Raw genomic sequence first — 25,164 nt, forward strand, 5'->3', positions numbered from 1 at the left:
TCGAAGAAAGTAGAACATTTTGAGGTTATGTACGCTTTTAAAGTCTCGGCAACGTTCGGCAATGAAAGTGAAAATTGAAATTGGTTCATTAACTCGTGCCGAATGCAGAAAATTTTATGTGATTTTGCGTAAATTTGCTCGACAAGAATTATACAACTTTTTTTAGGTTACCATATTTTCCATAATATTGATTTTTTTGAAGTCAGGGTTAAACCTCTTACCAAATAATGTTAGCCAAATTGGAGTCTACAGCATTCTGCTGTGTTCTAAAGTCAAATTATTTACAAATCTTTTATAAATATATACAGTTATAGTCAAAATATGTCACATCATATTGTGGGATTTTCAAGGTAATAATTTTAAGGCATATTCACATTAAAACTAAAACGAGACACAACAAAAAGGCTTCTGAACTTATCGGACGTCGATGCCTTCAATTCTATAGACAAATAACAGACCTTCCAGTTTTTGGTCCCCAAAGGGTTAAGGTACCAGTTGTGTATTTGGTCCATAAAGGGTTAATTTTTTGGCCCACGTTGTTCCATTTTTCTCCCTGAATCTAAAAACGCTATATTAACATAAACCAAATACTTGTTTTAGCTTTAAGACTTTTGGCCAATAAAATGGCCCGTTTGACCTATAGTGCACTCCTTCGGGTACCTCCCACACAAAATTTCGGAGAAGCTCAGTTTAGGACCTGTTCTTGAATCGCTTCGTTTTTTCGTAATATTTTTTTGAAAATATAGTTTAAGTTCAAAGATAAGCCATATCGGACCACTCCTTCAGGTACCTCCCCACAAAAGTTCAAAAATGTTTCGAAAAATTGTGCTCACAATTACTCATGAAGGGAGTGACCGATTTGGTCCATACGTTACACATCGTAATATATCTACCAGATATAGATCACGTCCGAATATGGACTGCATTTGTCCACTCCTTCGGGTACCTCCCACACAAAAATTTGGATAAATTCACTGTAATACCTGCTCTCGAATCACTTTAATTTTTGTTGAAGCAACTTGCATTCGCTGTCTCCATTACGGCGGTAAAATCTTTATCAGGGGCAAGTCCATACTTCCTGAGAAAACAGCCCGAAAAGTGTAATAAAATCCATATGGCACCATATTTAGTGGCTGGAGCGCATGGCAACTCTCGAACGAAAAGCTATCCTAGTCCATATTTTTGTCGGGAAGCAGGTGACCATTTTCTACGAAGTGTTTCTAATATGAACAACTTTCGTTGGATTTGGCTCGCTTTTGAAGACCTCAACGGTCGATTCCTGTTTTGTGTCGGGTTCCTAAGAAGAGATCAAAGATTCATCGTCTGTGACGATCTTATAAACGGCGTTTGAAGCACCGCGATCATTATTATTCACAATTTCTGAGCGATTGTCCAGTTTTGCGAACTTCGTTTTTGGCCGAGTGTCGGCCACGATTGAATTCATTAAATCAGTTTTTCAGTTATATAGGATGGCCCTTTATCGACATACAATGATTTAATTAGATCGATGCACTCTTGCCGTGATTATCCACGTCGAAAGTTGTGAAAAATGATCGGACAAGTAAATTGCATTTTTTTTTGCAATGTGATTTTTTCAAGTCACTGTAAACAACACAACACCTGGTCGTATGACAAACTGTCCTGAGTACGTTTAGGCTAAAAACTGTCAAAATTTCCAAAAAAATTGCAAATGGCTCCTGGCAACACGCGGTGTTGCCTAGGTCAGATAGTTTTCGTGCAGCCCTCGTATAAATCGCAAATAAACATTGTATATTTGGTAGAGTTGGGCAATCTCGTTGAATTGAACGATCCGGATCACTAACTCGTTCAATGAACACCGGTATTTTCTTTGACAAAACTGCGTATACTTAATTTCACACGTTGGTTTTTATGATGTTACTCATTCGTCTTTGAACGAGGACAGTGATCCTGATCGTTTAATTGAACGAGAATATTTGGGCAGAATATTGTTTGAGGACCAATAGTAAGAGATTTGCACAAAATACAGAATAGTTTTTACATAATTTGTTGCCATAAACTAACAATATGATTTTTTTACAATTTTCGTCTTTGCAATACATTTGTTGACTAACTGTATGTGTATTTTGAGGCCATTATTATGATCATTAGCCATAAGGCTGAGGGTAGTTTTAATTGAAAATCTGATTTCATACTTTGAGTATGTAGTTTATTCTATTTAATTTCATAGTCTAAAGGAAACATTGTTCCCCAGACTTAAATAAAATATCAACTATGCATATTTTTATCTAAACGCCATTCATTATAATGTTGTTACATGGTGTTAATTTGTTGAAATTACATACACCACGTTACGTTCCTAACGTGTAGCACCATGAAAAATATGGTGTTTTGTGTATTTTTATGATAATTGCTCCATTCACCTACTTTCGTTTATAGAATGTATGATTTTCATATTTATTTCTTTCTCTCTTTGTCGGAGTATTAAAAAAAGTTCTCGCTGCAAGTTGTACCTCCAGTACTCTCAACATTACCCCATGTCGAAAAATGAAGAAAATGTTAGCAGCATACCCATACATGACGAACAAAATACCAAACACAAAAATAATAGCAAAACAAAATCCCCATAGACGACTTAACAGAATACCTAGTCGTATTAACGAAACAACAACAAACCACAACAATCTGTGTTTTGATGGCTCTGAGAACTACTACCCATTTCAGAAAAACAAAATATGGTATAAATTTCTCTGAGTTGGAGCCCTCTACATAGCCGAGAGTATCCATTAACAGTAGTGGTTTCCATTAACATTGCTCCAACAATACCGGTCTCCCCAAAATTGTATTCTTCTTCTCTCTTTTGTAAACTGACTTATTCATGCTCTCCTATATCTCATATTATATTGGGAGCCCACCACACGACCATTCATTGATTTTTTTTTCTTCTTCTATAAATGTTTGTATACAACGAACATTGAAAGCAACAGAAGAACAAACAAACAAAACAATTTAAACGAATTACGTAATTCATAATTTGCTATAAATCTAATAGGACTAAATTTCCCAGAAAAATGTATTTTTCTTAATTTTCTAATTAGAATTCTATGGCATGCATTTGAATTGCATTACACATTTTGGTTGAGATGTGTCAAGTGTTGTTGCTCGTGGTTACCAATAAGAAAATTATCTCAGTCCATTTTTTGTGGAGCTCTCTTTTTCTCCCATACCGCAATGCCTCCGTACTCACTGCATATCCAAAAATAACCACTGTATCTGCATTCTTGTATTGCCTGATTTTTTTGTTGCTTTGACCGACCAAATAAATACTGACAATGCGCTTTGGCAGCAGAGAAGAATGCTGGCTGTAGGCATTTTTAGTGACTTGTTTTTCTTGCTTTCACATTTGGTGTGTCGGTCGTGTTTGTTTTAAAATTGATTTGTTGATGTACTTTGGCTGCAGTCAAAACAAAACACATGAAACTCATGAATTTCATTTCATTCACACTTTTCAACTTTTGACATATGTGGGGCGAAGTGTAAATGTAAACGAATTACAGAGAATGTAATGGATCAGTTCGTTAGCTGTGTGCGAAAACACGGAGTTTTTGTTTGAATGAGAAGAAGTAAATTTTTTGTCAACTTGTTAGATGGGTGAATCCTGTGATATTTAGATTTAACCAACAAGGATTAACTACCATAGGAATCGAAATCTATATTTTGTACATACTATAAATAAAACAGTGTTGTTGTTGAGTATCCACCTCTGGCAACGTCGGTGCTGATTACCAATTAAAGATAATAATACATATTAATATTAACAAGTAAGAAAAGCGTTAACTTCGGTCGGCCTGAACTTTTTATACCCTCAACCACAAATTTCAACCAGTTAGGAGAATTAATGTGACCACAACCTTCAAAATACCGAAAATCGGAAGGTACAGTTCTATGGGGGCTATATGATGGCGTGGACCTATACCTAAAAATTTCTGGGGGAAGGTTTTATAACCCCAACGAACACTAAATACCAATTTTCAGCCATTTCGGTGTGATAATGACGTTAAAACCTTCAAAATGCCAAAAATCGGGAGATATCGTCCTATGGGGGCTATATCAAAACGTGGACCTATATAAACATGTTATGGTAGAAATGTTTCTTAGCCTCTGGAAACACAAAATACAAAGTTACAACCGATTCTGTGGTCAAATGGGATTAATACATTCAAAATATATTAAAGGGACGCGTACTTTATTTGGGGCGTTATATGGGGGTAATACCAAAACGTGGACCTATATAAACCAAATTTGGTAGAAATGTTTTTTAGCGTCTGGAGACACAAAATACGAAATTACAACCGATTCGGCTGTAAAATGGGACAAATATCTTAAAAATTCCTTAAAACGACGACGCTTCACGCGTCATTTTGTATGGGAGCTATACGAAAGCGTGGACCTACATAGCCCGCTTTCAATACCAAAAGTTCTACGTACATATAATAGATTTTACCAAAATTTCATCAATTCTAATTCAACCGGTTCGCGACGCTAGAGTGATTTCCACATACGGACAGACGGACGGATATGGCTATATCGATGTTGAATTGCACGCTGATCAAAAATATATAGTTTGTGGGGTCTACAATGATTATTTAGAGTAGTTACAAACGGAATGACAAACTTAATATACCCCGATCCTTTGGTGGAGGGTATAAAAACAAGTAAAAATGTATCAGTCGGCTTTGCCTATGGAGATATACCCTCAGCCTGTGCAAATTGAAACACTTTTTTCACAAAAAACTTATGTATTTAGGGGGTTTCAAAATTTTGGTCGTATGAACCGAAAAAAATGTTGATTACGATTAAAGTTCAAAAATTTTGCGGAAAAGGTACTTAAAGGAATAGACCGACATAGACCATGGGGGTGCATAGAGGGTTTCGGGCTGTTTTCTCAAGAAGTATGGACATGCCCCTGAAACAACTTTTACCATCGTAATTGAGGCAGCGAATGTAAGTTGCTTCAACAAAAATCAAAGTGATTCAATAGCAGGTCTTAAAGTGAACTTATCCAAAATTTTGTGGGGGAGGTACCGGATGGAGTGGACAAATATAGTCCATATTCGAACCTGATCTATATCTGGTAGATATTATGAGAATGTGTAAAGTATGGACCAAATCGGTCACTCCTTCAAGAGTTATCGTTTGGTCTTTTGTGGGGTAGGTACCTGAAGTAGTGGACCGATATGGCTTATCTACGGACTAAAACTAAGTTTGGAAACAATATCACGAAGGCCAAATTTTTGCCGGAATCGGCATATCCGTTCAAGAATTATCTTGCGCTTCCAGCCATAAACATTGTGTCATAGGGTTTGTTTTTCAACTTTCAGGCTATTTTCTCAGGAAGTATGGACTTGCCCCTGAGGAAACTTGTACCTTCGTATAGGGGACAGTGAATACAAGATGTTACAACAAAACCCAAAGCGATTCGAGAGCAGGTCCTAAAAATTTCTGGCGGAAAGTTTCTCGACGCAAAGAAGACTAAATACTAAATTTCAGCCATTTTAACGGATTATTGTAGCCACAACCTTCAAAATACCGAAAATCGAGAGGTACCGTTCTATGAGGGCTATATGTAGGCGTGGACCTATAACGACGAATTTAAAGGGGAAATTTGAATATCTCCAACGAATACTAAATACCAAATTTCAGCCATTTTGACGGATTTTTGTGGCCACAACCTTCAAAATACCGAAAATAGTGAGGTACCGTTCTATGGGGGCTATATGACGACGTGGACCTATACCAAAAAATTTCATGGGGAAAGTTGTATACTCCCAACGAAGACTAAGTACCAATTTCTAGCCATTTCGGAGGAATATTGAGGCCTCAACCTTTAAAATACCAAAAATCAGGAGGTACCGTTCTATGAGGGCTATATGAATGCGTGGACCTATACCAACAAAATTCTGGGGTAAAGTTTCATACTCCAAATGAAGACTAAATACCAAATTACAGCCATTTTGGAGTAATATTGAGGTCACGACCTTCAAAATACCAAACATCTGAAGGTACCGTTATATGAGGGCTATATGAAGGCGTGAACCTATACCGACGATTTCAGAGGGGAAAGTTGAATACGAGTACTTCCAAAAAAGACTAAATATCAAATTTCAGCAATTTCAATAGATTGTTGTGGCCACAAATTTCAAAATACCGATCTGCATTTACCGTTCTATGGGTGCTATATGAAGATGTAGACCTACACAGAAAAATTTCTGGGTGGGTAAGTTGTATACCCCTAACGAAGACTTTGTACCAAATTTCAGCGATTTCGGTGTTAAAAACTTCAAAATATGGAAAATCGGGTAGTGCCGTTCTATAGGGACTATATCAAAACGTGGACCGATATAGCCCATTTGCAATACCGAACATCTCAGGAGTAATATAAACTTCTATACCAAATTACAAAGCTATATCTTAAAAATTGCGAGCTATATCTTGATTTAAAGAGACGAACCATGTCCGTCGACTTGGAATTTTACCCTGATCAAGTTTATAGGGTATCCGATGAATATTACGATGTATTACAAACGGAATGACAACTATAATTATACCATTTATATTATGGTGGAGTGTATAAAAATGTATTTAATCAGGTGGTACCTTAATATGGGGGCTATCTGAAAGTGTGGTCCTATCTTGACAAGTTTTGGATCAAAAGTTATGTAGTTGCAGGGAACGTCAAATGTCAAATTACGGGTAGTTTCGTAAAATAATGTAGCTAAGTCCCTCAAAGTAGCGTTATATGGGGACTATATTAAAACATTGACCTATGTTTACGATTTCCGGTGGAGAAGTGTTGAGACCACTAAGAACTTCAAATGTCAAATTACAGCTAGATAGCTTAAAAATGTTAGCTAAAATCCTCAAAATACCGAAAATCGGGAGGTACCGTTATATGGAGTCTATATTATAGTGTGGACCTATCTTGAAAGGGAACGTCAAACAATGGTGCTAAGACCCTCAAATACCAAAAATCGGAAGTACCGTCATATGGGCGCTATACCAAAACATGGATCTATGTTGACGATTTTTAGTGAAGAAGTTTCGTGTCCACTGAGAACCTCAAATGTCAAATTACAACTAGTTCGGTTAAAAATACCGAAAATCTGGAGGTACCGTTAGATAGGGACTACATGAAAACATGGATCTATGTTTACAATTTTCGGTGGAGAAGTGTTGTGACCACTGAGAACCTCAAATGTCAAACTACAGCTAGATAGTTTAAAAATTTTAGCAAAAATCCTCAAAATACCGAAAATCGGGAGATACTGTTATATGGGGACTATATAAAAACACGGACCTATATTTACAATTTTCGGTGGAGAAGTGTTGTGACCACTAAGAACTTCAAATGTCAAATTACAGCTAGATAGCTTAAAAATGTTAGCAAAAATCCTCAAAATACCGAAAATCGGGAGGTACCGTTATATGGAGTCTATATCAAAGTGTGGACTTATCTTGAAAATTTTTGGAGGAACAGTTACGTAACTGCAGGCAACCTAAATTGTGAAATTACCGTCAAACAATGTAGCTAAGACTCTCAAAATACCGAAAATCGGGAGGTACCGTTATATGCGGGCTATACCAAAACATGGACCTATGTGGACGATTTGTATTGAAAAGGTTTCGTGACCACTAAGAACCTCAAATGTCAAATTACAGCTAGTTCGGTTAAACAATTTATCTAAAATCCTCAAAATTCCGAAAATCGGGAGGTACCGTTATATGGGAACTATATCAAAACATGGACCTATGTTAAAAATTTTTGGTGAAGAGGTGTTGTAACCACTAAGAACCTTAAATGTCAAATTACTAGCTAGTTTGGTTGAAAATTGTAGCTGAAACACTATAATACCGAAATTCCGGGCTATACCAAAACGTGGGCAAATACAGCCCATCTTCGAACATGACCTGCCTCGTGCAAAAATATAGCGTTCTAGTTCAATTATTGTAGAGTGATTACAACAGAAGGAAAAACGAACTTAATATACCCCCGCAAAAGTTGAAATTTTGCATTGGTTCAAACGATGTCGTAAAAGATCCGATCTTTTCATTACCATTTGAACCAATGCAAAGGAAGTCGTGGAAGATCCAGTATTTTCATCAGCATTTGAACCTATTCCAATAGAGATGGATTTTGTGTTTTTATTTATACACGTTTTTCTAAATATATAAGATTAATTATTTAAAATGGGTTTGATAGATAGGTTTTCTTCAGCAACGCAAAGGAAGTCGTGAAAGATCCGATCTTTTCATCAGCATTTGAACCCATTCCATCGATCCCATAGAGATGAATTTTGTGTTTTTATTTATACACATTTTTATACCCTATACCACAATGTGGAAAAGTTTGTTTTGGTAAAAATTCATGTAACACCGCGAAATATTCGTCGGAGACCCCCAATGTGGTATACCAATCTTCATATCTCGACGAGATAAAGGGATTTTGAGATGTGTGTCCGTCCGTCCGTCTGTCCTTTATAAATCGTAAACACGCTCCAGGCCGCAATTATGGACCGATCGTCACGAAATTTTGTATGGAGGTCGGGTTCAGATCAGAATAGATCCCTATTCTTATTGGTGATGATCGTGAAATATTAAGCGGGTGAAATGGACCAAAAACATAATATTTATCCAAGTTTCTAGCGGCTCTGTAGGTCTCAATAATAGTCCGATCAACGCGTAATTATAAATAAGGTAAGAGTATATCACAAAGGAGAAGCTTGCAATTTGATATGGCGATCGGATAATATTTAGAGGGTTAAATGGACCAATACTTTTGTGTGAAAATTTTTAATATACAGCTTATATCTTAATTCCTGGAAGTGACATTCCGGACAAGTGAGATATAATTGAAAGTGGAACGCTTGACCTTTCAATTGATGCCAATTATGTTGGTGTGCATGATCAGATAACAGAGTTACAGCCTCATATATCCAATTATTTGTTTGTAGTGTAATAATAAACTCGCTAGAAGTCGCAATTATACATCAATAGTCACGAAATTTTGCACCGGGTAAGAGTATAGGTCGAAAAAGATGCCTACAATTTTGAATGATGATCTGATATTCTTTAGCGGGTGAAATGGACCATTACTTTTGTATGAAAAATATAAAAACTTTATTTTTGGTTGATATTTTAGTTCCTTGAGGACATATATATTTCGCAAAGTAGCCTACATATGGACAAAACAACTGCTCACCTTTCCTCTGATGTAAATTGCAATAAAGTGTTTGCTAGATAACGGGCCTACTGCCTAATATATAATGGGTTCTGTGTAGAGAACCACATTTTTATCCCATGCTACTTTTTGTCTCTCCAAAAGTTTATGTAACACCACGAAATATTCGTCCTTGACCCCTTATTTGGTATGCCAAAATTCATATCTCGACAAGATAAAGCGATTTAGCGATGTGTGTCCGTCCATTAAAAATTGTAAACAAGCTTAAGGCCACAATTATGGACCGATTGTTACGAATTTTTTAAGGAGGTTGGGTTCGGGCCAGAATAGAAATGATTAGTTTTTGGTGATGATCGTGAATTGTTCAGGGGATGAAATGGACCAAAAACAAAATTTTAACCAATTTTGTAGCGGCTCTGTAGGTCAAAATAATAACCCGCAAAATTTTAAACAAAGTTTGAGTTTATGATGAAGAAGAAGCGTACAAACCAACGTGAAGATCAGATAATACTTAGCGGGTTAAATGGACTGAAATGTTTGTGTGAAATTGGTAAAAATTTCAATAACGTAGCGGTTAAACAACGGAAGTAGTAGTACTACATAAGTGGGTTTCATTACATTTTAGTTTGTGTGAACTAAATTTTCCTTTCCTGCTACAAAAATGTCTTTGTCATGCTAGATAACTTTTTGGTTTTGGTCATAAGTATTATACATTACATCTCTGATATTTGATAATTAAATTTTCACAATCATTGAAAGGAAGTTTCGTAGAGAGCGATTGTCCAGTGATAGTGGTATAGGGTATCCCATGGTCGGCTCCGTCCGACTATAGACTTTTCTTACTTGTTCTAAATATATAAGATTAATTATTTAAAATAGGTTTGATGTTGTCGGAGACTCGAAGTCACAACCAACGTTGTTAAAACTCTCGTCGTAATGATAATGTCATTGCAAAGGGTTGGTGAAATTAAATGCCAAAGCATTTGTGTAAATGGCATGCTTTGGATCCAAAAATGAATAGCATAGGAGATGCTAAAAAGATAACATGCCAGATCACTTGCACCCATGATTGAATGGCATCTTTGGCATCGAACATTTTGCTGGGACCCTCCATACTATGGTGGAGGGTATAAAAACAAATCAGAATCGGTTATGACTACGGTCGATTTTTGCATATCGTTTTGCGTATTCAATTATGGGACAACACTAGTACGGTGAAATTGTGTTCTCTCTTTTTTTGAATTTTTTTCCATTGGTTTTTATGCTGATTACGGGACTGTAAAATTTGCCTTATGGGCTGACCCGAAAGTTCGGGTACCCCAGAGTAGAAAATCTTAAGCTAGGACCAGATTGCTCCTACATAGAAAAAATATCCAATTTAGAAACAAGTGAGTAAAGACTATAGTCGGGACGGGGCCGACTATGTGATCCCATACACCGCTACCACTATGCATAGGCTTTTTACTGGTAAATATTTCTTTTAGGTAAATACTAAAGTTTTCACAATCCAGGTTTTTATACCATGTGACTTAGTGCTAACTGAACCAAAATAATTAATAATTTTATTTTTGGCTACTGTCGACAATGTGCTTAGTACTGATTGAATGCTTTGCAGAAGATAAAATGAAAAGAAGCAGAGGTATTTATCACTAAAATAAATATTTAAAATATTAAAATTGGGATAGCTTAACGCATTTTGCAATAAATCTGCTCAGATGGCCTAATTTCACTATAAAGCTCTCCCCTTATAATATGTCCAACAGAAGCAGAGGTATGCGCGTAGGTATTCGCGTCTTTTTCTATATTTGTAATATTTTACCACTTTTGGTACCGCGCCAATTTATAGCTCAGAATGTCACTTATGCGCCGTGTGGTGATTAGTATGGATCTCACGGTAACACCCGAGCAAGTACGCCAACGGAAGCATGTCAGTCAGTGTCTTACTGTACTGGAAGAATATTTGTCTTCTTATGTATACAGAAAAAATAATTACTGCATTTCTGGAATAGTGTTCCAAGGTTCAAATTTCTGCATTTCATGAACACCTTTCATAAAGAAAAAAAAAAAAAAATACTGTTTTTTGGAGAGATTGAAAAAAAAATGGCGAGTTGTTGTTTTTGTTATTATTGACTAACAACCACCACACAACAACGCAAACCATGTATACACACATGTTGAGTCTATCAGCACTAGGTTGAGACATTAGATGTTGCCTTTATTTAAAGAAATTTGAAAAAATTTGTTGTTGCGAACTCTACAGCCAAACACTTCGTTTTTTCGACACCAAACGCAGTGTAGTTGTTTGGTTGGTCAGTTAACTAAGAACAAAATTGTTGCGAACTACAGTGGTAGCTTAGGTATGTGGTTGTGGTGTGGTTTGTTGATATATCAACTATATATAGTCTCAATTTGAAGGTGAGACGACGGTGGTGGTTGTGTTGTGGTTTGTTGATACAATGTCAATACGATGGTGAGACGACAAGACCATTCTAAAAAAAAACGATAACAAAGTTGAGAGAATTTACCAAATAAGGGAGGAGACCGATTTATTCACAAAGAATAAAACTTTGAATTTGTTTCCACATGAGTTTTTCCCTATTCCGACCCCTAAATATTATCCGACTATCACCAAAATCAATAGGCTTCTTCCTCTGTGGGGCCCCCATCTACCCCCAAAATTTCGTGACTATCCGATCAAAATTTCAACCTGTAGCGTGATTACACGGGCTTTCCTTTTCGAATACTCTTACCAGAAGCGGAGATATTCGCATAAGAAAAAAACGTTGAACGTTGAATATTATCCGACTATCACCAAACTTAACAGGCTCTTCCTCTGAGGGTGCCGCATCAACTCACAAAAAATTCGTGAGGATCCGATCTAAATTGCGACCTGTAGCGTGATTACAAAAAATCGGAAAATGGGATGCATTACCGACTATTTCGATATCTCTGTTGTTTGACCACCTACGACAACCTACTTTACACTGTTTAAAGGTGATATTTTCTACTTTCCTTGTCAGGTTTTGCTTTTGATATACCTCTTAAACAAACAGAGATATTGGCTTTGAAATAAAACTTTGACATTTTAACCACATAAGTTTTTACCCATTCCGACCCCTGAATATTATCCGACCATCATCAAAATATCAAAATAGACATCTTGACGACGTGACGATCCGATCAAAATTGCTACCTGTAGCGCGATTTCGAAAAAAAAGTGAAAAATTAGATGTATTACCGACTATTGCTATATCTCCGTTATTTGGCCACCTACGCCAACCTACTTGGCATCATTGTAAAGAAGGGATATACTTCTTTCATAGTCAGGCTTTGCTTTTGGAAGCTCCCCATCCAAAGCTGTGATATTCATCATTATAATGAAAAGTTGGGGTGTATTAGCGACTATTGCGATATCTTCGTTGTTTGACCACCTACAACAACTTCTATATATCGTTGTAAAGGTGATATTTTCTAATTGCATTAGCAGGTTTTGCTTTTGATATACCCCTTATAGATCGACTCAGCTCGTCGAGACATTCATTTTGGTATATCAAGCTTTTTGTAGAAAATTAACTTATGTTGAAACTGAGGTATGGGGTATTGTAACTCGCGATCAGTTTTACTATACCATAACTTTTGACTGCATTTCGGTAAAATAAACTGTTTTAGCCCGATTCACCGAGGGGTTTCTTAAAATAATAATTTGAGCGGAAGCTGTGGTCGTACTAATGTAAAAAAATCGGAAAAAATCGTTGAATTAAACGAGTTTCATTATGTTATTTTCCAATTAGTGGTTTTACAACACAATGTAGAGCTTAATGCTCAAAGGAGAAGTTAAAGAGTACACTTCAGAGTTGAAGTTTCTAATGTATGATTTTTTAATATATCCACTGTATCTACCTCAAACGGATGCTGACATTTTGAAACCTGAAAAATGGGGTTTTTTGAATTTTTGCTCTAATCGGGACGCGCAGCTGGATTTCCCTAAAAGCATATTATTTGATTGTAGTACTCGCGATTTCGCATTTTTTAATGTATAACATGAGGGTGTAGCCCTCACAGGATCACAGTAATCTGCGCCCAAACACGAAATTTTTGTGCGTAAATTTTTCTCAAAAACCTATTTTTTTGGTTTAAAATTTACAAACGTCATTCGATTTCCGTGGAAACCCGCGTAAATTTAGTTTTTTTACGTTCTGAATCTAACAAGCCACGACGCGAAAAAATCCACCCACTAGATCGGCGGATATGATACCCCTCAAATTTTGAAAATTTGCAAAAAATTATTTTGAAAATATCGCATATTAAAACGCGTTTTGGATGTGTCAGTTCTACTTAAATAAATAGATCGATACGCGTGTTTACACTGTGCGAAAACAGATGTTTAAAAACTCTCGTAAATCCAGAGATATAATAGATTTTTTCTAAAAATTGAGTGCGATGCTACATCCACGGTTCTTGATAGATCGCATTGAAACGGCATAGAATGATGTATTTCTTAATGGTGATTATTGAAATCGGATGCGCATAAAATGTAAATGAACTTCGCGGAAATTATGACCATTTTACAGTATTTTGCACCCTAATATGCAGCAGATGCTACATCGTGGCCGCCAAATAGAATTTGACAAACTGTACATCAAATAAAAGGGATTGATTCGCTGTGTTGGAAAATCGGATGCGCATCATGTCATTTTCATAATTACGCGGTTTATACGCGTCTCAAATGTTATAATATTCAATATAACATTATTTTAACGTTATGCCACAATTGGAATTCCTTGTGATTTAATATAAGGTTCTAATAATATTATCCAATAGGAAAACTATAAGCGAAAAATTTGTTACAACGGAATATCATCATTATTTCGTGAAATTTTCACGAAAATGACGAAGAACTCAAACATTTTTTTCTCCAACTTTTCCTATAAAACCATAAAAAAATAAAATGAGAATAATATGATTTTAATTTTTTCCTAATATTTTCTTCGTATTTTTGCAAATAACATGAATACTATAACTCCAACCTTCACAACTTAGGTTTCATTTTATTCCTCAAAATGTTTGGATGCTGTTATAATTTTTTTATATATTTTTCGTAAGTATGAGCGCTATTGTTTCAAAAATATGTTTGTAAATACGTGAAATTATTTAACAAATTTGATTTTTCGCGAATCTATTGAGACTTTGCGATTATTTTTTGCATCATTGCAAAGATTACGAATTCAGTTAACGATAATAGGATATAACAGCTAAATATATTAAGCCGCGATTTTTTTAGAATTTTTTCTAATTATCATAATTAAAACGGTCATATCTTTTGCGCGCAACGATCAAAGTTAGTAACGAAAACTGATTTGGAATGCAGATTTTTTTCTTAATCTGCGTACCAAAAATCATTGATGTAGTATCAAAAATTTTTTTTTGATTTTTTTGAAATGGAAAAGACAATTTTAGACATTTTTCCTGATATATAAGTAAAAAAACCAACTTATAATACCCTCCCCACATAGTGGTGTAGGGTAAAAAACTACATCACGAACGAAAATATGTAAAAATTCTTGAAATATTTTTTTTTTGTATAGATAGACCACTGAAGATATGAGAAGGAACCCTGTTGCAGTTCTCAGGGCGGAATATTTTTCCGTCGCGTTGCACTCATATTCGCGGGACCACCCCGCCCATTTTCCACACTTCGGGAACGATGTGAGTGGCTAGCGATAGGTTGAGAATTTTAGTGGGATACTTGTCTCCCAGCACATTCAGGTGGCACAACTCACGATGAGCCCAAAAGCGGGCTAATGTTGGGACTATAACCTGGAGTACAGTTGAAACTCAGTCAGAAACTCTACCTCGGTAGTTCCACACCAGACTGCTACCCCCATACATTCCACGTAGAGCCTGGCTCAAGCGAGATAGGTCTGTATTCAACAGACTGATGCAATAGTAAAGCTAATCCCCCACCTCCACTTCTGGTGTGATCCTTCATCAGTCTGTAAGCTGCAGTTGTGAAATCCAATATTTCATCGATCTTACCTCGCAGTTCATTGCAATCAAATTGCAAAAAGGATGAATTTTTAGGGGATGGAACAACAACGGCATATCCCAGAATGCCTGCTCCGGATTCTTTTGGTCCGTGCCGGGACGGAGAAAACCATCGCCCATGTGAGGGGCTACGGCAAGGACTATATTGCTGCGTGAACACAACCCCCAGCGAGTCGTCCTCATCATCAGAATGTGCGACTCCCCCGTAGTGCCCCCAATAGCAGCCGCACTCGCTGCACTTAACAAGTGCTGCGGCGAACTCAAGGTGTTGTCGTCAATGTGTATGTTCCACTTATCTAGATAAAGCGTGCTTACCGAGTACTCATTCACCCGAGCAGCTTTTTAGGTGATATTTCAATGGCCTCAGCGGAATGCTGGTGGTTTTGTGGTGCGACAGCTTTGAGCTTATAACAAAGCGCTTCTGTGCCATCCTTTCAAGGACTTTCTGTCCGTGTTACTTTCGGAACAATTAGTTTTGTTTTACTGAGTCATCTCTTAAGACCCAAAGAAACAACGGAAAAACGTTGAAAAACGAAAATGGATGCCATTAAACGCTTTCCGCTGGATGATCATAAATTTGTTTCTAATCACACAACTTCTGAAACTAATTCCATTTCTAATACTCGACAGTCTTTGACATAATAAAACATATGATGTGTTTTGGATATAAACTTGAATTCATTTTAATTGAGATAACACACCAAAAAATCATTCAAATATCTTCTTTGGTCAGAATATGAACTCTTTTCTTTAGACCCATATGTATACGTTTTTGCCATTCCATGTGACTCAACATCTTCATAATGATCCGTTCGCCATTGAAATTGTTAATCGTTAGGGGCACATCATCCCATAAAACTAAATTAGTCATAACAAGCGGCATTTTTTTCTAAGTTGCTCCAATGAAGAAGCTGTTGTTGATTGACTTAAATAGTTTTGGGGATTTTTGGTTAACTCCTCTTCTCCACATTTTGATTTTTTATTTATGGTTATTTGTTCTACATCATTGTTTATTAATGACCTATTTAAAAGAGGAGGGGATATTTATTAAGAAATGTCAAAATATTGTTTGTTGGGTTTTTTGCTTTGTGAACATCAAAGGATTAGTGGCTACTCATTTTTTGTAAGCTCGCATGTTTTGTTATAGTTTCTGGAGACCACATGGATGAGCGAACTGCGTCATAAACACGAATTATAACTTATGTTTTGTGGGCAATGAGCTGAAGAATTTATTTTTACACTTTGATACATATCATAAGAATGAGCGATGATGAACCCGCTAAAAAGGCGTATAAATACGGGCCGGTGCACGCAGAATTGGCAGGCCAAGGAATAGATGACGCAAACAAGTGGATGAAGAAATGAAAAGGCGCGGTACTCCAGAAAGCGAAGCAATAAACAGAGATAATTGGAGATCTTTCCTTAGTTCGGACTATGGAACAAATGTTCTGTAATGGGCCAGCTAAGTAAGTACAATAAACAAGTAAAAAAGTATCAATCGTCTTATCCGACAGAGATTTACCCTCAGCCAGTGTGAATTGAAAAGTCCGGATTACGGATTTTGTGGCCCTTTTTGGAATTTGCCGACAAAAAGGATATTTGGCTTGAAGTGTTGCGGAGGATGTACTTGAAGGAATGGATCGACATAGTCCATTTTGGAAGTGGATCTTTTTTTGGGAGTCATTCCTTTTGATAGATATTGGGTCCACCAATCATTTCACTTGGTCTAAAAGTATGGAATTGCCCACGAAAAACATAATACCGAGCGTTTTTAAAGCTTCCGGGCTATTTTCTCAGGAAGTATGGACTTGCCCCGGAAAAACTTGTATCGTTGTAATGACCGTGAATAAAATTTGTTACAACAAATATCAAAGCGATTCGATAGCAGACCTTAAGGGGTTATGGCCACTTACAAATTTTACAAAAACGAAAAAATTGTTATTGGTTCATTTTAAAGTACGGGTGGAATAGAATATGCTGCGAGAAGATCGGACAAAAATGATCGAAAATCATCGAAGTTTAAAACGCAGTTTTCTCGAAATGGCATTTTTGAATGCGGTGCCCACTGTAGCCCAAAAACGGATGATCCGATCTCCGTATGTTTTTGTGGGGTTATTATAATTATAAAAAGCTTGTACATAAGCGAGAGATTTTTTAAAAAAAAATTTACGTTTTTATCGAGAAAAAAACTGTCAATTTTCTTTAGTTAAAATCGAAATTCTGACTTTGACAGTCCACCATATTTTTTAAAATAGATATTTTTAATTCCGTTACGCTTAAGTACGAGATTATTATGTTCTTAATGATCCCACAAAAAAATATGCTGATCGGTTTATTTTCGAGCTACAGTGGGCACCGCAACTGCTTTGGTAAAAACATTGTTCTTTAGTGTTCCATTCGACAGAAAACTGTGCAATATTTTTCAAAAAAAAAAAAAAAAAAATATCAGACAGTGATTCATCAGATGAGAACAAAATTGGTAGATTTCATGTAAAAAAATTCATGAAAATGTAATGTTTCGTACTCAATACGTGACCATAACCCCTTAAACCGAAATTGTATGCAAAAGTTGACATATATAGCCGATTTTCGAACCTGCTCACAGACACAAATGTTGAACTTTTGTGGGGGAGGTACCGTACGGAGAGGACCGATATGGGCCATTTTAGAAGCTAAACTAAATTTGGACAAACTATTAGGAGATCCAAAGTTTGGACTAAATTGTTTACCCCGTTCAAGAGATATCGTGCATATCATTTTATCGACATTTGTTAAATATTGGGGGGAAGTACCGGAAATGGTGGACCGGTTTTGCTCATCTTCGAACTGAAACTAAGTTTGGACATAATATGACAAAGCCAAAATTTTGGACCAAATCGGTTGATCAGTTCGAGAGTTATCGTGCTCTCCAGCCACTACATATGGTGCCATAGAGGGTTTTTTACACCTTTCGGGCTGTTTTCTCGAGAAGTATGGACTTGCCCCTGAAAAAAAACTTTACCATTGTAAGTAATTCAGCAACTGCAAGCTGCTTCAACAAACATCAAAGTGATTCGAGAGTAGGTCTTAAAGTGACCTTATCCGAAATTTTGTGTTGGAGGTACCCGAAGGAGTGGACAAATATGGTCCATATTCAAACTTGATCTATATATGGTAGATATATTATAATTGTTCCACAAACATCGCAGGCGGGACAAGGGGCACTTCTCTTATATCAATGAGTGCATCCCGATTCATATTAGCTCAATGATATGGGACCTGCAGTTTATCGCCGAGTCCGAATGGCGTGTTCTAAGACCCCCTTTGTAGAGAAGTTTTACATGGCTGAAATACTCAGGAAATGTCGCCAACATTACTGAGGGGCATTTTGCGACCGTTGCCAATTTGATGTTGCCTAGACGGGGAATCGAACACACGGTGTGCCTACCATTGCACCACGGTGGCACCCTGATATAGGTATATAAACATGTGTAAAGTATGGACCAAAACGGTCACTCCCTTCAAAAAATGTTTCCGAACATTTTTGAACTTTTTTGGGGGAGGTACCTGAAGGAGTAGACCGATATGGCTTGTCCTCGAGCTTAAACTAAGTTTCAAGGGAATATTACTAAGGCCAAATTTTGGACAGAATTCTCAGACCCGTTCAAGAGTTATCTTGCGTCCCAACAACTACACACGGTATCATAGGGTTTTTTTACCTTTCAGGCTGTTTCTCAGGAATTGTGGACTTGCCCCTTAAGAAACTTCCACTTGAACTTGAACTTGTCGTATAGGCAGAGCTCCGGTTTACTCGCGAGTGAAAAGATGGTGAGAGGATGTAAGTTTTTTTGGGTGCAATTTTTTTGTTGGCGGTGGGGTAAGTTTATTTGAGGTTGGGGTACGTTTTAGCTCAATAATATGGGTCCTGCAGTTTATCGCTGATTCCGAATTGCGTGTTCTAAGACACCCCTTTTGTAGAGAAGTTTTACATGGCTGAAATACTCAGGAAATGTCGCTAACATTACTGAAATGCCTGATTGGCACTACAGAAAGGAATGATTCTCAAAAATAGATCCAGTACCAAGATGAAATATGCCGGTCCATTCATTCGCTAAGGTCAACGAGTTTGTGCTTCTATCAGGTTTAAGGCCTTTTTTGTATAGTGCTGAAATTATAGGAATAAGCCAATTCTTCCTGAGATATGGAAACCGAAATAAACCCATATTTAGGGCCTCTCTTTCATACACCTCCCAGACTGAAGCTGATAGTAATCTTTGTGATCTTTGTTACAACGCTAAAATATTATTATCCACACTTCTTTCCAAAATGTCCACCTATGTCGAATTACGTTCCTTTGCTTGGTGTAGACTGTGTTGATTGGGTCTTTCAGTGGCGTAATTAGGTCAAGCTAAGCTAGGCTATTTAGAAAAACCAAATATTCCACAAATGCCTAAAGGTAAGGTCACATTCGGCAAATATTTGTTCCAACGACCGGCAGTGTGACCTTACCTTAAAACTTTAGGCCCATACCTATATACGGACGTATACCCAGGGCGTGTGTGGTGAAAAAAGTAGAATACATGTACATATGTCCCAATTTACATTAGGCGAGTTTACTTGCGGCAAGTCCCAGTTTGTAGAAGAAACACGTAAGGAGAATGGAAATGGAAAAAAACTTCTCGTACCGGCAATTCTCAGGCAATTCATTTTATATTTTTCGTATTTGACATTTTATAAACGCAAGAGGCAAGTTTAAAAAGGAACGAGAAAAATTGCCGCAAGTAAACTCGCCTAATGTAAATTGGGACTATTCTTATGAGAACTACCGAAATACGTCGAGCGTATACTATTTGTAAGTTGAAAAAGTTTAACTTTGACAGAACGTTATTGTTTGTATGTGTGTGTTCATTGCAAAGGAAAATTATTTGTTTTACAAATGAAAACATTTAAGTAAGTTTCGGTCGCGGATTTTGTGTTTTAAATGTGATTTGGGACACAAGGTATTTGGGTACTACTGACGCTCAGAGAGCGTTGTTTTGGTAGGTTGGTGAAATATTTGTGTACGTCCCGTCGTTATTAAGGTTTAGCAGTTAAGCTGGAAATTTTACCATTTTTAAAATTAGTGATCTGTACAATATATTTATTTTATCTCAAAATATTTAATATTTTCTAGACATTTAAAGAAAAATAAATTTTTCTTATTTTCAGGACACAACAGCCAAGCTGTTGTCTCCACTATAATTTGCCGGCAACTTTAAGTGATCATTTAAAATGGCAGCAACAAGCGCCGGCCTTCAAACGCAACAACAGCAGCAAAAACAACAACAGTCTGGCGCTAATGTTTTGCAACAAAAGTTGAATAGTTCAAATGCAACACTGCTAAGTGGTGGTGTGGCTAGAAATGCACAACTCCAACAGCTCCAGCAGCAGCCACAAATACACAATTTGCAACAACAACAGCATTTAATGCAACAATATGCTATAAAACAGCAACAACATAATAATTTTCTTCAACAACAACAGCAGCAGCAAACAAATCAATCGTTTATAATGCAACAAACCCAGCAACAAAGCTATCAAATCTCTCAGCAATCGCAGCAGCAGCAACAACAAATGTTTCACAATGCAAATAATCAATTTGCCAGCAACATGATGCCTTGTCAAAATTTTATGACACCTCCGCCACAATTGCACAGCCAACCGAATAGATTTACCAGCAGCAATAATAGCAATCCTTCATCCGTTAGCAATAGCATCAGCGTTAGCAACACCATTACATGGAGTCAACAATATCAAAATTTACAACAACAGTCACGAAAACAACCGGCAATAGTTGTGAATCACAAAACTTCAAGTCCAGCAACACAAATTCGTCCCAACAAGCCTTATCAGCAATTGGCCAACAACATCACTCAAATTCCCCAAACAAGCACTACAACTAACAACAATCAATTACAAATAATACCACAACAACAACAAGTTGTTAATATTCAACAACAACAGCAGGATAACATGCAAAATATGACAGCTGCAACAAAACCAGTGTTGCCAATATCGCAAACAACTACTGGGGAAACTAAAGAAGTGCAATTAAATGTTGTTGCTAGTGATAATACAAGGCAAAGACATGCACCCAGTGGGCAACATTCGCAGCAACATGTTGCCAGTGATACAAAAAGTAAAAGTGATGGCAACTCCGCGGGCAACAATATTGTAAAAGATTTGCCAACTAATACACCAAAAAATCTACTTACAAACGGATTACAATTAAAATCTTCGGATGAAAGCAGCCCAATAGACGCTAAACCAAATCTAGCACCCGGTTGGCGAAGGCAGTCCAATAACAACAATGAAATTGTTTATATAAGGTAAGTTAAAAAAATCATTCTAAAATTTTTTTAAATATATGTACATAAGTTGGATTTAGAGGTGGGCGCTTGTCGTGCCGAGAGTAGTGCGTGTTCGTGCCTTCTCGAAAATCGCCGTGTTTGTGCGTGTCGTGCCGGAATAAATTTTTGGCCGTGCGTGATCGTGCGTTTTTTCAAGGCACGATTTTGCACGGCACGACCAAACACGATCTGCACTATGTGTCACGATCGTGCTAAATTTTTGGGCTTCCTTTAGAAGTCGTGCAAGAGACCATACTAAACACAAACGCAATATACTGTCTTTGAAAATCAGCTGTTTATCTTGCTAAATTTGATATTGAAGACAAGTTGGGAAATTCTGTATTTGTAAACGACTATGGTTCCAACGTTGTTTCGGATTTTAAAAGATATAAACGTATACCTTGCGCTTGCCACAATTTGAACTTTGTTATGGATGATGCTGTTGAAAAACATCCCCTCCCGAATTGGGAAAACTGATTGACTGCTCAAAAAAGCTTATAAGATATTTTAAACTTTTGGAGCTAAACAACAAACTGTCGAAAACGTTAAAACAAGATATAAGAACACGTTGGATGTCAACATACCCAGCAAAAATACTCTAATCTAAACTCTAATTGATAAAGAAATTGATACATATTTAGCGAGTGACGTATCTAGCCAGACTGATGTTCGAAACTTTTGAAAAGAGTAAAATGTAAAATTTTTAAAACAATTAGCCAGGAAAATTTTGGCTATACCCGTCAGCTCAGCAACGAGCGAGAGATTTTTTCCACATCTGGAAATAATGTTTTTAAATAAGAATATGTAAATGTTAGTTTATAAGTAATTTTGCAATATGTATATTTTAGAAGTATATATGAATATCTATTTTTTGTAATTTCGTGCGTGAGTGTGCGTGTTCGTGCCTTCTTGAAAACCGCCGTGTTTGTGCGTGAATGTGCATACAAATTTTGTTCCGTGTTCGTGCATGTTCGTGCCTAATTTTTTAGGCACGCGCCCATCTCTAGTTGGATTGTCAAAAGGCAACATAAGCGTTTTTTTTTTTGAAGATTTGTAGGACCTCCCAAAAGGCAACGTAAGAGTGGATTTTTTAAAGATTTTTAGGAACAGCTAAAGGCAACTTATGCGTGGATTTTTTAAGATTTTTGAGGAGCAGCCAAAAGGCAACATAAGCGTGGATTTGTTTAAAGATTTTAGGACCTTCCAAAAGGCAACATAAGCGTGGAGTTTTTAAAGATTTTTAAGACCTGCCAAAAGGCAACATAAGCGTGGATTTTTTAAAGATTTTTAGGACCTGCCAAAAGGCATCATAAGCGTGGATTTTTTAAAGATTTGTAGGACCAGCCAAAAGGCAATATTAGCGTGGATTTTTTTAAAGATTTTTAGGACCTGCCAAAAGGCAACATAAGCCTGTATTTTTTAAATATTTTTAGGAACTGACAAAAGGCAACATAAGCGTGAATTTTTTAAAGATTTTTAGGAACTGCCAAAAGGCAACATAAGCCTGTATTTTTTAAATATTTTTAGGAACTGCCAAAAGGCAACATAAGCGTGAATTTTTCAAAGATTTTTAGGAACTGCCAAAGGCAACATAATCCTGTTTTTTAAAGATTTTTAGGAGCTGCCAAAGGGCAACATAAGCGTAGGCAGGGACTTACGCAGGGGGGGGGGGCACAGGGGGCCCGGGCCCCCCCCGAAATGGTTTGGTCGAACAAAATTTGTTAAGCTACTGTAACTACTTATTATATTTTTTTCTCATAAAAATGTTTGTATGTTTGAAGATTTCAAATTAAAACATACTTTTCTGAACAGAAAATGTTCATCATTAACAAGTTTTGTAAGAAAATATTTGAAATTTTTTTGTTTGTATTCTGTTTTTGAGAGAAACTTCCAATGAAATCTGAATTACTTCTTCATGTCATATCATTCCACTATCAAATGCGAATTCCATAATGAATATACTCCAACTTTATGTCATATTCGAACTATATATAGCTCTCGAAGCTTAAAACTCATTCAGTAACAACAAAAATAGCGATTTGAGTTTTGTGGGAATGGAAGTATATGAAAAAATGTCTATTGAATAAAATGTATGAAGAGTCGGTCCTTCGTGGACTCCATCATGAAAGCCATTTAGAAATTTGTTTTACTAGCATCGCCAAAATTTTGTTATCCTATTTTAGACAAATTAGCTGCTAAACAGTATGAGAAAATAATGAAGACAAATGAATTTTTGTGCGTCACTTCATTTTTTTCTTTATCATCACCGAAGTAAAATTGTAGCCTCAGACTTTAAGGTGTACGAGATTATATACACTAGGATACGAAACAAATAGGTCTCATCAAAATAATGATTTTAGACTCCACATATGTTTGGACGATATTCGTTTCAGACAAGATGGAAGTACTTACCACCGTCCGTCCGTCTGTATCTCTGTTTGTCTGGCAGGTTGGAACTCATGATAACTCTCGAACGGATCAACCTATTTGGTCCAAGATATGGATCTCGTAATGTTTTGTCCAAATTAAATTCAAGTTATATCGGTACCTCTGCCATAAAAGTTAAAAAATGTTAATTAAAATGGTCGAAGGGACTAACCGATTCAGTCTAAAATCGAACCTAGTATGGACTACCTAGTTCCACTCGCAAATTAACTTCCAAAAGTACATCAAGTTTCAAGAGATTTTTTTGGACAACATCTTCAGGTCCCTCATACAAGTCTAACATAACTGCAGTTTAAAGACTGTTCGAGGATCCTTTGGACATTTTGTAGTCTTGTTTACAGCGATATCCTATTTTTCGTGAACAAGTTCATGCTTCCTAAAATAGCTTATGGGCGCGGTAACTATCGAGAGGAGTGTCTCTCAAAATAAGATCCGTTTCCAAAATTAATTATCTTATTATTAGCAAATAATGATGTGGGGTTCTTTTGTAACATTATATTAAAAGTAAAAATAATCCTGGAATCAGACTCTATCTCCTCCGGTAAATAACATTCTGCAACATTTTTAAGGTAATATTGTGCAAACTATTTGAAGTGAGGATTTTGTGAAAGTACAGACCCAAAATACAGAAGCCCTAGTTGCGTTTTGTTGAGTCAGACCCAGCACGGATTATCCAAACATTGTTAAATATTGACTTTTTAAACCAACTCGGGGCTATATTTCTGAAACCAATGAATATCTTCTTCTGACCTCTGAAGCAAATTTGTAGAAAAGGGCCAGACCAAGGCAAATTTGTATAAGGTATATGCATGAATTACAACAAGTAAAAAATTTACAAAAACAACATTGTTGTTATTGAAAATTAATTGTCAAAAATAAATATTGAATAATAGGGTCGTTCCAAAATTTTTTTCAGGAAATTTTTTACATTTTGAAAATCCTCTAAAATAGAACAAATTTGAATCAAAATGTAAATATAAAGCATGTCGTAATTCATTGTTATTACACGTTTACGGTGAAAAGAATAATTTTATGGTAGCAAATTTCGAAGTTTCAAATTTCATGAGTAGACCCTATTAAATTTTGAAA

General features: G+C 36.4%; 1 protein-coding gene across 3 annotated transcripts in view; it reads left to right on the forward strand.

Annotated features, from left to right (window-relative positions):
- Window positions 1–25,164, forward strand: part of sba (six-banded) — a 762,450-nt gene that overhangs the window by 11,152 nt on the left and 726,134 nt on the right. For all 3 annotated transcript variants that reach the window (XM_073960711.1, XM_073960712.1, XM_073960713.1), the window contains exon 2: window positions 20,450–21,609. In XM_073960711.1, the coding sequence (XP_073816812.1) occupies window positions 20,513–21,609 (1,097 nt within the window). In that variant the 5' untranslated portion in view covers window positions 20,450–20,512. The remainder of the gene's footprint in view (window positions 1–20,449; window positions 21,610–25,164) is intronic.

This window comes from Musca autumnalis, unplaced genomic scaffold (genome assembly GCF_047663935.1).
Source record: "Musca autumnalis isolate F117 unplaced genomic scaffold, ASM4766393v1 scaffold_1, whole genome shotgun sequence".
Classification (NCBI taxonomy): Eukaryota; Metazoa; Arthropoda; class Insecta; order Diptera; family Muscidae; genus Musca; species Musca autumnalis.